We start from the raw sequence: 15128 nt of genomic DNA, 5'->3' as shown, positions 1-15128 counted from the left end.
AGTGTGTGTAGAGTCTGACGCTTGCAGTCAGGCTACTGTTGAAGACCCATGTTCTATGCTTCTATCTGTCTGTTCCTCTCTTTCTGTCCGTCATTGTGCTCTGGTGTCTGTCAGTCCTGTCAGTCAATCGAAGCCCAGTCCGATCCTACACACCAAGCTGTCAGATTCCACTCAAACCGAACAGACATTATGCAGGATCACAATGGGCATGAAAAAAACAAGACGTGTTACAGTGCTTGACATTAACTTTTTGAGGCACTTGTCCTTTGGACAAGTACATTTCCCACATTTCACTTGTCCGGGCACAAAAGTCACATGTCCGTATAAAAATGTGACATTTCACAGCAATTTCTTTCTTAAAGGACAACTTTGTTTTTTTACAACAAGGGTTCATATTTTAGATTGTAATTAGAGAAAAGAAAAGATGAGCGTTATAATGTTTTCAGTTACAGCTTTCTATTGTTTTAGAGATTTTAGTATTTTGATTTCAGTGGGTGGGGGCATGCGTACAAGTGGCTAAATATTAGGGATGTGCGCGTGTACACGGTTATCCGTGTACACGGTTTGAAAACCACTATTCGTTTTGAAAATACAATTCGATTATTCTATTAAATATATTTTTCATTATTGAGATATTAACTTTATTAAACATTTAAACTCTGCGCCCATATTACTGTCTTGTCTTAATAAAATGTTACTTTTTAACAAGCAAATTAAGCAATCCCTTGGTTGATTTGCGGAGCATGACTGTCTGTGTCACAGTCTGACTGACTGTTGCGCGCTGCAGTGGTCGCGCTGACACGCAGCCAGCCACACACCAGGCAGGCTGTCCGCTGCGCAAGTAAATTAATGGCAATTAAGCGACGTGAATCACTCGCCTGCACGCTGCATCTGTGATCCGGTCCATGAATTAATCCATATTTTGAGGTGAGAACAAGCCAAGGAGAATGCTTAATCATACATTGGCTGAGTATGGAATACCATTATGTAGCTAACTTTGAACAAAGCTGTTGCTCATTACTATAGCGACTCCAGTCAGACAGACATCAGCTGTTGTAGCGAGTCTAGCGACCCAGCTGAGACTGATGCGCTAATTATTACTGACCCAAATTCACGCAATGACATAATTGATAAATTTGAGCAAGATTTCAATATTATATAACATTTTAAAAGGCTTTTATATACTCTTGATACTTTTTTCAAACGAGGTTTGCCCTAATAGATCGAAGTGCTCAGTTTTGGCTATTTTCTGTGTGAAATTACAATAAAAAAAAAAATAACAATTAATTTTAGATTAATCGTGTATTCGATTACAAAACGGTCGTGTACACGTCAGTGAAATTAGTCGCTAGGAACATCCCTACTAAATATGTATTTTTAGACACAGTAAGCCGGCAATGTCTTTGTTACTATTTACACCAGCCCCCATAAGTCACATCTGCCCATGAAAGATTGTGGTGCATCATGGGAATGGGCTTATTGTCTAAAAATACATATTTAGCCACTTGCATGCATGCCCCCAACCTGGGGGCATGCATGCAAATAAAAATCTAAATCGTTAAAATCACTAAAGCGATAGAAAGAAGTAAATGAAAACCTTTTAACACTCATCTTTTCTTGTCTCTAATGATTATCTAAAATGTGAACCCTTGTTGTAAAAAAAACAAAGTTGTCCTTTAAACGCATGCATAGGAGTCAGACATTGAAATAGAATAAATAACAAAAGGACTGCTAACGGCCCCCTTTGGTCCCTCCACTCCATTGTATCGCCAGTCCAGTCTGCACAAAGCTGCTGGGAGCGTCATAGAAAAAGTGAAAACCAAGAGCCACTTGTCCAACGGACAAGTACATTTTTAATGAGCTTGTCCCGGAAGGATTTATTACTTGTCCCGGAAAACAGGACAAGCCTTAACGTCAAGCACTGCATGGTGTTACACATGCGATTGCAAACACAATTGGCCCGTGTTTGGGCCGGGGGAGGAAGCCAGGGTGGGGGAGTGTGATATTGGTCAGTGCGTTGTGTACTCCTACAGGCTGGAGCTGTCAGCGGGGAGTGTTGGGAGGGAGGAGGAGTAGGACGAAGGCCCTACGACGTCCTCCCGCCGGGGGAGGTAGAAATGTATTGGCTGCTCTGAATTTACAGAGAAAGAAAATACACACCCACTTGCTTTGGCTCTTCTGTGGTACAGGGAATCCAAGATCCAGTTCCACATAAGAACGTCAATTCCTGTACACGCGCTCATCACCTCTGCATTGATTCATATTAAATAAGACCTGGTCTAATGGCTGCATTGATGAATTAATAAGACGGGAGCTGACAACGCTGTGGCTTCCCTGTTCCCTCAGTAGTTGGAGGACAGTCTGGAAGCCATGATAGGAACTCCATATTTATAGTAAGAGAATATCTTAAAAGGTCCTGGAATAAATTCCTTATCAAAAACTGTATTCACCAATGTGTTCGTAAAGGTGTCTAGTAACACATCCCACCAAGACTGAAATTCAGTTTCCCAAGGAGAATCTGTGACAGCTGCTGAAAGTTGGGGTCCCTTTAAATTAACTATACAGGAAAAAACACACCAAAATAAATATGCTTTAAGTAGCATGTGTGGGGTCAAACTAGGGTTTTTTTATGATTCTGAATCCATTGCAAGCATTTGTTTTGCACAAAAAACATTCCTTGGCGTAAAGGCGGCTCCCACAAAACTGTGAAAAATGATGACTCATCAATAAACATAGTTACGTCGAGTGAGGGTGTGTGAAGGAATTAAATGTTTTTTAGTGGAAGATGGTATTATGTACATATGCCAAATCTTTAAAATGACTCCAGCAAGAATGCTTTTGTATATTCACATTTAGCATTTTTCTACACACATTAAAGTGGGGGAAGATGTTTTTCTAGGGCCAACAGTCTGTCATCGTGGTGTTTCATTATGACTCTAATGCATCAGCGCCTTCAGACTGTTGGCCGTAAACGTGTCCTTCTAGGTTCAGTCTCTGGTGGTGAGTCAACAGTTTAACGTTAATGTTTTTTCGAGGGGAAGTCAGGAAGTTGACAGGGAGTGAAGTGCAGTGCAGTGTAGGTGTGGCGTTCCAGGTTTCGCCGTTGCCAAAACTAACATTTGGTGCTGTGTGTACAGCCCTTAAGATAATAAGATATGTGCCTGATCCTATCTGTCTGCTTGCCTGTGCCAGAAAGTGTTATTAATCTGCATGAGAGAGAGATTTTGGAGGAAAAACCTCCGGTTTCAGTTCCCTATAGAACAACACACATCTACTCTTCACCTGTTTTCTGTGGAGAATGGAGACGTGATGGAGTTGACTGTTCCAGGTGTCACAGTGTCACGCTGACAAAAAGAAAACAATGTGTATCCCCAATATCAGAGGTTTAAAATGCACTTAAATTCCCAACCCCCTCAAGATAAGCTGAAGTAATTAAAGCATCAGTTCTACAAGCTCAAGCTTTTTGAAAAATCGTGAACATTTGTCTTTGATTTGTTAGTGGTTCCCAAAATGACATGTGTTTGGCCGCGGATGCTCACAACAGGCGTTGTGAGCATGTAGATCTGCTATTTTCACAATAGAACCGTCTTATACAAAATGTAATGCCTCAACTCTTAGTGCTCGTCAGGGTGGGGAGGGGGGTCCCCAGTTAAAATATGATTATTTTAGGGGTCTCGGCCTGAAAAGGTTGAGAACCACTGCTCTAAAACTAGGGGGTTGCAGTGGTGAAGTGTGGATCGTGTTGGTATTTTTTTAGGTCATGTCCTGTCATGTCTCCTCAGGCAGAAGATCCCGTCCCAGTGAGGGAGGGGTAGGTGTGATTGTTTGGATAGATGTATACAGTACCAGATTCCATCCTAGGGAGGAGGGATGGGACGATATGAAAACCTCATATCACGATTATTGTGACCAAAGAAATCACGATTTAGGATATTATCGCGATAATCAAAATATCCCCAACATCCATTATCCTGGTGGTGGAACATTTGCCAAAAGAGTAGAGAGTGGGGAAAAAAAGACGTCAAGTACGTACATTATAAGTACGTTTTACCAATAGAGCGTTTAAATAGCATACCGGATATGCAGCTCGGCAAATAGAGCCTGCGGTAGTTCTTTTATTTGTGGAAGGCAGGATGTGTTGTTGCGATCTCCCCGGACCCCCTCTTCATTAAGTAGTTCATTCATTCACACTCCCACAGAGCAGTCATGTTCATTCTCATTGGCTACAAGCTTAATTCTCATACGCCCTCTTACCCACAATGCATCTCAAGCAGTCTATTTAAGCAACTTCCTGTTCTATGTTCATTCTAGATGTTTAGCTGTTACTACTGGTTGTGCAGCTGTATGTGTTAAAAAAATCCCTCCACCTCCCCGTCCTCTTCCTTGTAAATGTAGTTACTCATGTTATATGTATTGTTTACAGATAGTTCTGTGTTCTATGGATTATGATGTGATCTCTTAAATCATGCAACTGAAGGTTCAATGTTATGTGCATGTAATCTGTATATCATGCTTTGCTCTGGGGGATTGTGATATATCAGATTATGTCTCATGTTCGAGCAGATCATTTGATTATCACAGCAGAGCTACATCGCCAAACTAAACTGGTTATATCATTGCAATAAATGGTATGGTTAATCTTAATTGGTGTCGTTCATCCTGAGCTGAAACATATAAAAGAAATAAAAGGTGAATGGATCCCAGTGCTTGACGGAGGACGATTTCGAGATAAATTAAATCTCTTCACGATACGATTATCGAGTGTTTCTTATCATGATAAACGATAATATGGCTTATCGTCCCATCCCGCCCCAGGGAGTGGTAGGTGTGATTGTTTGGATAGAGGTATACACTACCAGCCCATCAATGGTTACTTGACACCTTACTTTCAGTTCTTCTAGCATGCAGTGCTTTCCCTCCCTGCCTGTACAGTACAGTAGTTCTCTGCTCACTGCAGAGAGGCCAGCTTTTTGTAAACGGAACACATTCCTCCTCGGTTTTACCCTGGGACACTCCTTCCTTCAACCCCCCCCCCCCATCCATCCATTCCATCCCTCCCTCCTTTTTGTTGTTGTTGTTGTTGGTATAAAACAACATCCATTTTCCTTCTTCCTTCTGTTAAAACAAGAGAAGTACTCCAGTGTTTAACTTAAAGGACAACTTTTTACAACATATTTTAGATTGTAATTAAAGTATATAAAAGATGAGTGTTAAAATTATTTCAGTTCCAAATTGGTCTGTAACTCTGAAAATGCACAAATGGAACCAAATGGATTCTTGGAGTCCATTTGGTTCCATTTGTACACTCTCAGAGTTAATGGTGTCCTTGAAATTCAAAACTTTTAGAAACGCTGATCTAGGAATGAATCAAAATCTTGTGCAGCTACAAGTTAGTAAAACAATAATGTAAACAATCCAGTGAGTATAAAATGTTAGTTCAACACAGTGTTGTTTTTGACAGCAAATTTTGATTTAGTCATAGTCTTTTGAATAAAATGTTGTTTAGTTTTAGTCATAATTTAGTTACATGTAAAGTTTTTGTTTTAGTCTAGTTTTAGTCGTCTAAATATCACAAGGTTTAAGGCGACTAAATCTACAGTTGATTTAGTCAATTAAAATGTATTTTGGCCGGCCTTGATGGTATCGTAATGACTGATTTTACACTTGGTTGCATGCTGAAAATAGCCGATCTACAAGCTCACAACGTGTCGCAGCGCGTTGTGAGCTTGTAGATCTGCTATTTTCAGCACGCAACACCCGAGAGCAACCAAACATAAAATGACTCTCTTCTCCACTAGTCCCTCCCAAACATTTTAGTCTAGTTTTTATTTTATTTACGAAACTTTCAATATATTTTGTCTTAGTTTTCGTCTGTGAAAAAAACACAGTCGACAAACATTTTTTGTCATGGTTTTAGTCGACAAAATCAACACTGGTTCAACATCAGCCGAAGCACTCAAAATACAAAATAATTGATGACTGTAAATGAGTTCATCATCATGCGTTAAATTACATGGTATCTGAACGTCATAGACTGGCGTACTCGCCAATATCAGCATTTCAGGCAGTAAATTCAGTCGGCTTTTCCGCTACCGATAACGCTAACGGGAAAAAAACAACTCTAGTTGTTCTTGGTTCGATGCCGTTGGGTTAGGTTTTTATCTATCGTACTGAGGCCTTTTGTTTTAAGGACGTTGGAATGGCAAAGCACGGGCCCTGCAGTCGGTGAAGGAGGAAGAGCTCCACCCTCTTCATTTATAATCGAGAGGGACACAATAAGTCCATATTTCACCGCTCCTCCACCGCACTGACCTGTCTGGGAGGGGGAGGGAGGGGGGGGGGGGGGGGAGGGGGGAGGGGGGGGGGGGGGGGGGGGTTCAGGCGTGCCCATGATGTATGCGACCTTGAGAGGAATGTCCTGGATCATTTTTAGTGAAATATCTGAGATCGCACTGCTGACGGCCGCTCGGAAGCCAAGCACGTATCGGGCTGGAATAAATGAGCCTTGAAACTTTGTGCGCGCGCGCGTGTGTGTGTGTGTGTGTGTGTGCAGGGGGTGGGTGGGCATGATTGTATAAAGTGTGTGTGCGTGTAAAGTTTCAGTCTCTAGGTCAAACCCAGTCCATAAACTCGGCTAATTTATTCCCGGAGGCTGCGACTTGATCTTAACACTTTCCCTTCACTTTGCCTTTTTCGGGCCTGGTCGAGTTTTTTTTTGTTTTTAGGCAAAAAAGAAATGGAGAACAAAAAGCTGTGGTATCTGTAGCTGCCTGCTGTCATAGCAGGATAGCACGCGCATGCACACGCGCAGGCGTACGCACACGCGCAGGCGTACACACACACGCACGCAGGCCTGACACCCTAGACTTGAGCCACAGCTTGTCAGAGTTTGCGTTAACCCATAAAAAACAGAAATATACCTAAAAATGTCTTCTAAATCCTAATGGTTTTCTGAAAAACTAACGTTTCTTTTTCTGTGGTGCTCAACGTTTTTAATGTCGAGGACCCCTAGAATTATGTATCTGACCGGGGACCCCCATCTCAAAATATTTTGTTCCAGAGACCCCCCCCCCCCCCCCCAGAAGCAAAGATTTTAGTTTAAAATGTTTGCTTTGAAAGAATACATATTCAAAGATTTGCACACTTTCTCCCAAAAATAGCAGATATACAAGCTCATAGCGCGGCACTCGGTGCCGCGCTATGAGCTTGTATATCTGCTATTTTTCAATAGCCAAAGCATGAAAAGAATTACGGTTAAAGTGGTGTAAACGTGACACACAGACGCGTTCCCGGGCTTCGCGTGTTAACACTAAGACAATAGTCTGGGTTTGCTAGTGCTATGGGTGTCAGCCAGTAGCTTTAACTTGTCATGTGGTTTGGTGTGAGGTGTGAGTGTGTGACGCACGCTGTGTGTGTCCTCTCCTCCGCTATCAGCCTGCTAGCTGCCTCTCTATATCTCTCTCTCTCTCTGTGTGTGTGTCTCTCTACTATCTACACAACACTCTGGCATTTTGTCATCCTGTCTGTCTGGAACGCGGCTCTATCAGTGGTTGCCCGCCGGCCACCATGACACCGCTGGATTTGACTGCTCGTTGTCACACTGTGTCTGTGTGTGTTCACTGTGTGTGCAGGGACGTGCAGAGGATTTTAGAGAGGCAGGGGCTGACATTTCTAAAAGGGGACTTTTGGTGAAAATATCAAATAGCAGACCTGCAAGCTTGGAGGTTGGCTTTTTTTTGGTGCTTGATACGACACTGAACTAAGCGTAATCGAGTGAATACTGGATTTCTACACAGAGAGGGCAATTCTTTCAACATAAGATGCTGTATTCAAGTTCAGGAGAGTTTGAACAAGGCAATTCTCTTGAATGCTGCCTTCACGTATATGGCATGGAAAGAGGGCATTTGCATTTCTTTCACCATAGTAAAAACTGAATTCATGGTCTGTAGAGGGCACTTTACACACGGATAAAAGGGCAGAGGCTCACGCCCCCTTTGATGTCTATGTGTACACATGCCTGTGTGTGCGTGCGTTCGTTAATCGCAGTTATCTGTGTGACAATAAGTAAAAAGTAAAATGACACAATTGTGACAGCCCTAGATGATGGGTGTGTGTGGAGAACTATTTATATATTAGTCCCAGCACCTCTGTCCCGGTTGAACCAGGGTTCCTCTGTTTTGCATTAAAAGTGAATCATAATTATTAGAATGTGTGGTGGTGGTGGTGGTGGTCTCCCCGTGCACTGCATGCAGTCTGCAGGGACCTCCAGTGAGTAAGGTGATCCGTGTGGGACTGGATCTCTAGATATGTACAACATGGCTGCTCGTCGTGCTATGCTTAGCGTGATGAGCCGTGAGTGCATCTGGTTTGGGTTTAGCCAAGGTAGTTCGGCGCCTACGCCGGGGCGGAAGATTGATTATGATGATAATATTGTTACCGTCGGGCAGAAACCTCGTATCTCCATATTTTCCGACTTTGTGTGTGTTTTTCTTTTTCTTCATCTACTGCATAGTACTGTGTTCTATCTGTCTGTCATTCAATGTTATGTGAATTAAAGAGAAGGATCTCAATGTAAACAAGCCTTGGCTTACATGAGTTTCCCTTTAGTTGACCGTGTACCAGTGAACTGTGCTGTCATGAAACTGTACCTTTCCCTATGCAAACGTCTAATAAATACTTCAGTCAATCAATCCCATAAATGAATGCCCCATGCAACAGTGTCACACAAAAGTTGAAAGAATAATCGACGCCAATGCGTTGTGATGTGTGAACTTGTGCGCTTCTATTTCTGCTATTTGTGTATTTCTTTTTTTTTTGGAGCTGTGTGAAGCACAGGCTCCCTATACGTGGCCGTGTGGGTCTGTCTGTGTGTGTGTCTGTATGTAGCCTGAACTTCCTAAACTTCGGCACGCTACTAGTCCCACAGTTTTGCCACCACACACTCGCGCCATATGTCAAATCGACCGGCTTACTCGGGAATCGTGGGCTAGTAACTTGCTAAGAGAAAGGTTCAATAGTTTAATTGATATTAATTTATTAGTGAATTAATTTTCCCCATTGACTTATAATGGGAATCGCAAAAACTCACATTCAATTATTTGTCTCTCGCAAACCATAGGGGCTAGAGTTTCAAGACTTGGAGAGGAGGTTCATAATGATTTCAAGGATTAAATTAAAAAAAATTGTGTCATTTGGCCGCATGGTGGCGCCATAACACCCCACTTTACGTTTTGGCCTGTAACTCTTGAACCGTAGGTCGGAAAATTAAAAATATTTTTTCCCTGGATTCCTTGGGTCATGACGCATCTCCCCATATAGGCCACGCCCATTTGCGCCATGATAGATTTTCCGCCATCTTGAATTTTCTCCAAAACACACTTTTTGCTCCTTTTCCTACATATTTTATTCAAATGTCACAAAAATCGGTACACATGATCCACACACACACACACACACACACACACACACACACACACACACACACACACACACACACACAGCTCCACTTCACACGGGTGTGATTTTTTCTTTTACGTTAAAGGACGACTTCGTTTATTTACAACAAGGGTTCATATTTTAGATTGTAATAAGAGAAAAGAAACGATGAGTGTTCAAATGTTTTCATTTACTGCTTTCTATCGTTTTAGCGATTTTGATTTCAGTGGGTGGGGGCATGCTTGCAAGTGGCTAAATATGTATTTTTTTACAGACAATAAGCCAGCAATTTCTTTATTAGACAGTAACACTACTAGCCCCTATAAGTCACGTCACATCAAAAAAGTCATATTTAGCCACTGGTAACGCATGGCCCCAACCACTGAAATCAGAATCATTCAAATCGCTAAAAGGATAGAAAGCAGCAAATGAAAACATTTTAACAAATATTTAACAATCTAAAATATGAATCCTTGATGTAAAAAACTAAAGTTGTCCTTTAAATGGTTAAGTGTGTCTATGGGTTTTACGAATACCGTACCAATACTGAACCAATACATAAGTATTAAAAACAGCTTGTGACTAAATGATAACGACATTGGACTCATTGGAATGCAGCGTCTTTTTTTCTTCTCCATTTTCTGAAAAGGCATACAAGGTTTCCCGGCCGACATACGGCCATGATGTGGTGTTTGTTAATGTCTCCGGCTCTCCGCGGACCAAAAGTTATCATGGAGAAACAAACTATTCAGAAGGGTCGTTTACATTTCCAAAAGCAGATTAGAAGCAGATGTAAAACAACAGTGCACTGCTCTCCCCCTTATTCAAACTAAGTGGTTGACAGCTCAGCTCATTTGAATTCAAACACACCAATATTGTGACTATGGTGTTGAAAGTTGTTTGTCTTGGGGTTTATTTGTGCTGCCCTTTTTGTTTAACCGAATAAGACCGGGGACGTCGTATCTGTGTCCCGTTAGACTTGACTAGAACAGCTTTAACCATTATTTTATGCTTTAGCTATTGAAAAATAGCAGATATACAAGCTCACAGTGAGCTTGTGGATTATTTTTTTAAATCATGAACATTTGTGCAAGTCTTTGAATATGACCTGATGCTGATTCTATAAATGTCTTTTCTAAATCCTTCTAAGGTTTTTTTTTTAAAAACGCATGTTTCTATAATGTCAGTGGTTCTCAAACCTTTTCAAGTCAACCCACATCTCAAAATATTATGTAGCAGGGACCCCCCAGAAGCAAATATTTGAGTTACAAATGTTCACTTAAAAAAAAAGATGTATTCAAAGATTTGCACTAGTTTTCATGATTCTTTTCAAAAATAGCAGATCTACAAGCTGTGCTGTGAGCTTGTATATCTGCTATTTTTCAATAGCTAAAGTATAAAGTAAATCCAGGTCTTCTTGGATTAAATACCAGTTGATCAAAGCATCGTTCATCATTGTACGTAAGTACATGTTCTGACCACTTTTCCCCCCCTCTCTTTCCTTTCTTTGCAGAGCTTTCCATGCGGGCGGCGAACAGAAGGTAAGAAGGATGGTATTTGCTTGAAAAATGAGACGCTCGCCCCATGAGTGAGACGGGAGATGAGGGATGCTTTGGCAGTGCAGTGCTTAACGGGTCCTCTGTTCTGTTAGAGAGCTGCTTCTCAAAGTGGATTCCAGGGACTCTGTGGGTTCCTTTAGGGAGGTCTAAATGGACCCGTACGAGTCTGTAACTCTGACAGTGTACAAATGGAACAAAATGTTATGTCACCATGCATCACGCCTCAAACCAGTGGGGTAAAGTAGCTGAATTACTTTTACTGAAGAACTTTAGTTTAAGTTACAGTTTTGAGGTATTTGCTTTGCCTTACCGGAGTATTTCCAATCTAACTATTCCTCCAACATTACTTTTGAGACTCCTACATTTAATCCCTTATACTGTACTGTGCACACCCCCTGGCAAGGTCCTAGTTTTCTATAATTTTACTTCTACTCCAATATTATTAAGAAACTTCAGACCTATTGAAAATAGCCCCTCTACAAGCATAGATCTGCTATTTTCAAAGGATTTTCTTTTTCTTCATTTCATACATTTGAAAACTTCTGCATAATGAGTACTTACTTTGTATATACCTTGAGTATATTTTGGTGCCAACACTTTTACACTTTTACTCAATCCACTTTGAATACCGGACCTTTACTTGCAACAGAGTATTTGAACCTTGTGGTACTCAAACATTTGAGTGCTTCTTCCAACACTGCTCGCAGGGTCCCTACGTTTTTAAAGCGTGCATTACCAAAGCATCCGTCAGCTAGACAGACAGGTGATGTGTTGTTCGCTTGCAGGAATGAATATGGTGTTACTTTAACAAGTGGAATGTTGCTTTTGAATGCTATAATCCTGAGGTGGATCCTTTTAATGCTTTGTTTGCACAATCCCCGCTTCAAGACTAGTAACGTCTCTGTATTATTTAGCATTACAGGCCTATTGGAATATCCTTTACTCTACCGGAATACTGCAGTTGCCAACATGTGGGCCTGGAGGATAATGCAAGTGGGCTGCCAAATAATTGTAGTACATTAAATATTCATACAAATTGATCTGGCCCACCAAAGTGGCTGCTTTTCAACCTTTTTAAATACTTGTATTGGAGTCATTCACTGCCATGTGCTGGCACAGCACAACACATCCACAAGGTGGCATAGTTCTGCATCTGTACTGCAGCAGCCCCCTTGTGTTGTGTTAAACCCTTTCGGAAGAAGAAGAAGAAGAAGCGTGTCATTTAAATGTGACCACTTCAAAAACCTCTTCTCAACGCTGAGTGCTTTTTCCTCTCCCCACCAGCAGGAATCGGTTCATATTATTCTGGACAAGCCATCCCAGCCCGCTGGCTGACATCCAAAGCAAATATTTGTCAGACAATGGGTTTGTGTGTTCACACCTCTTAAGCACCATAGCCTTGGTGTTGCAGGGGAAGAGAAGTTCAGCCGTGTGTGACAACAGAACACAGGCTCTTGGCCTGGCCCGGCAGGGCCCTCCCTGGCTGCAGCAGGGTGTAGAGTAATGACTTGTTGTTGTGGTGAACAATGATTCCATGTTACTGTGGGAGACGAGGAGGATGAGGAGGATGATGATGATGAGGATGTCTCAACTGAAAAGCCTGGGATTGTGCAAACAAGCAGAGATGAAATATTTGCTGTGTCTGAAAACACCTTAACTGCATGATATGTGTGCTGTGCTCTTTCTCTGTCTCTCTGTCTGGCTCTCTCTCTGTCTCTCCATCTCTCTCTCTCTCTCTCTGTCTCTGTCTGGATCTCTCCCTGCCCATCTCTTTCTCTCTCACTTCCTCCCCCCCTTCCCCATGTAGGATTCGCTGGCCGCAGCCTCCGTGCAGCCAAAGTACTCCTTTGCCCCCAGCACGGCCATTAACAAGATGGCGCGGCCGTTTGCGCCGGTGGCAGGGGGCGGGGGAGGAGGTGGCGGGGGCGGCGGCGGGGGCAGTGCCACCAACGCGGGCTCCGTCATAAAGCCTGTGACGTACTCCCCCAAACTAAACACCCCGCGCTCGCAGAGCCCCGCCGCCGTACTGCAGCCTCACAACGGGTAGGTCACTGGTGGTGGTGGTGGGAGTCTGTAACTCTGAGAGTGCAGACAGAGAGTGTGCAGACTTTTGCACACTCTCAGAGTTATGGGGGTCCGTGGATTGATGCGTACCTAACTCTAGGGCAGGGGTTTTCAAAGTGGGTGACGGGGCACCCTGGGGTGCCGCGACGTCAGTCCAGCGGTGCCGCGAGACAATTTGATAATATTTGGGATTTATTTGGACAAAAATATTTAGTATCATTTTAAACTTTGAAGTACAAAGTTATTTTCAGTCAGTTCTAACCAAAATGGCTATTATCTCAACGTTTTCCTCACAACATAATCACTAAAATATCGTCACTGTCGGGCAGAAGCCTCGTATCTCCAAGTTTCAAATGTGTACGTCTTTTGGTAAAGCAAAGCCCTGCTTCATCATACAAGACTGTTGCACAAAACTAGTGAAAACAGCCGATCTACGTTGTGTTTGTAGATCTGCTGTTTTCACTAGTTTAGTACATTTTATAGATGACCAGTAAGGCTCCCTAATCGTGAGATAAGCGACCGTAGGTCACTTATCTCCACAAATAGGGCAAAAATGTGTTTTGCCAAAATCTTCCTGATCCATGTTGATGACATGAGTGTAGACATACTGTGTAGTGATTTTCGTGATTTTAGGGCAAAATCTGTAGGAGCAGTGTCCAAAAATGTGTTTTTAAAAATCGGCCTGGAGGTGGCGCTATATGGGACAGATTCATGTTGATGGGATGAGTGTAGACATACTGTGTACCGATTTGCGTGATTTTAGGGCGAAAATTGTAGGAGCAGTGTCCAAAAATGTGTTTTGCAAGAATCGGCCTCATGGTGGCGCTAGAAGAGGGCCATGTGAGAAATGAGGGGTGGGGTCTCCGCGCCGGCAAGGCGGACGAATAGGTACCGGCCCCGGCTGTCCCGGTCGCTCCTAGCCGTAGTTACGGCATTTTATGTGAGCTGCAGTGTAGGGGGTCCTCCACTGGGGGCGCCACCACTTTTGCATCCGTTCTGGAGCACCAGGAGTCGGTGGTCCCCGGGAATTCCCCGTGAGCAGCCCCGTTGGGGTGGTCATTTGGTCATGTTTGCGCATTTGGTCATTTTTTACATCTGGGGGTCCCCCAGGGACCTGGGGGTCCCTGGAGCTCTGGGGGTCCTTGGAGGTTGTAGTTTGGCAGCCAAGGAACATGTGTGCAAAATTTGGCATGGATCGGGGCAACGGTTGCGGAGATATAAGCAGGGAAAAAGTGTGACGTGTGAGGTGTGACAGACAGACTGACTCACTCACACTTTGTGCAGGTTTTGATAGTAAATGCGACCTACGGTCGCAATAAATACAAAACCAACGGTTTTGGACATACAAGGTTTCCACCCGACAACGACGATATGCTATAAATATAAGGTGATGGGAGTGAAAATTATAATGTATTGTATGTACAAATATTTATGGGTTGCCCTGAGACAAAAAAGTTTGGGAACCCCTGCTCTAGGGGGTCCTTGGAAATTAAAATACATTTTTGAGAACCACTGGGGTAGATGAACACGCTGAACTGTGGATGTTGACGATTAATTGTCGCTCAAATCATGTTGATTAACGCTGAACATTCGGAACATATAAATCAAAAGCTTTGTAAACGAAAATTGCAATATGACAGATAACCTAAATACACGAAGAAATGACAACTGACAAATGACAACTAAACAGAAATTGAGCATATAGATTGGCAATTACCGATATTTTGTGATTATCTCAAATGATTGCGATAAACGGCTTCTAGGTGAACAGAAAGACGGTTCCGGTGTGGTGTTATCTATGTTTTTAGTGGACCAGCCTGGATGAAACGTCTCGTAATATTGATGAGGATATTATCTTGGAGATGAAAGTCTGGAAATAATTCGGCTAATACAACAGCAACGTTTGCCTCCTGTGGCTTATGTACTTTAAAGTATACAGGATTAGAACATTCGCCAATTAAGGCCTAATATTTCTACAGTTGCTACAAAACCTGTACATCCTGTCATTTTGGGCATACATTTAGGTCTGACATTTGGTGTACTGTGCTTGTTCAACCTACTTAAGAAGAT

General features: G+C 42.6%; 1 protein-coding gene across 1 annotated transcript in view; it reads left to right on the top strand.

Moving 5' to 3' along the window:
• pdlim7 (PDZ and LIM domain 7) overlaps positions 1-15128 on the top strand; it is a gene marked incomplete at its 5' end in the record, with an annotated part of 78950 nt that overhangs the window by 33038 nt on the left and 30784 nt on the right. Inside the window, 2 exons of the mRNA XM_080745462.1 lie at positions 10949-10976; positions 12802-13037. Coding sequence (XP_080601588.1) covers positions 10949-10976; positions 12802-13037 — 264 coding nt within the window. The remainder of the gene's footprint in view (positions 1-10948; positions 10977-12801; positions 13038-15128) is intronic.

The sequence above is a fragment of the Nannobrachium achirus genome (genome assembly GCF_963921795.1).
Source record: "Nannobrachium achirus genome assembly, chromosome: 17".
Lineage (NCBI taxonomy): Eukaryota > Metazoa > Chordata > Actinopteri > Myctophiformes > Myctophidae > Nannobrachium > Nannobrachium achirus.
This window is presented reverse-complemented; position numbering and strand designations above follow the sequence as displayed.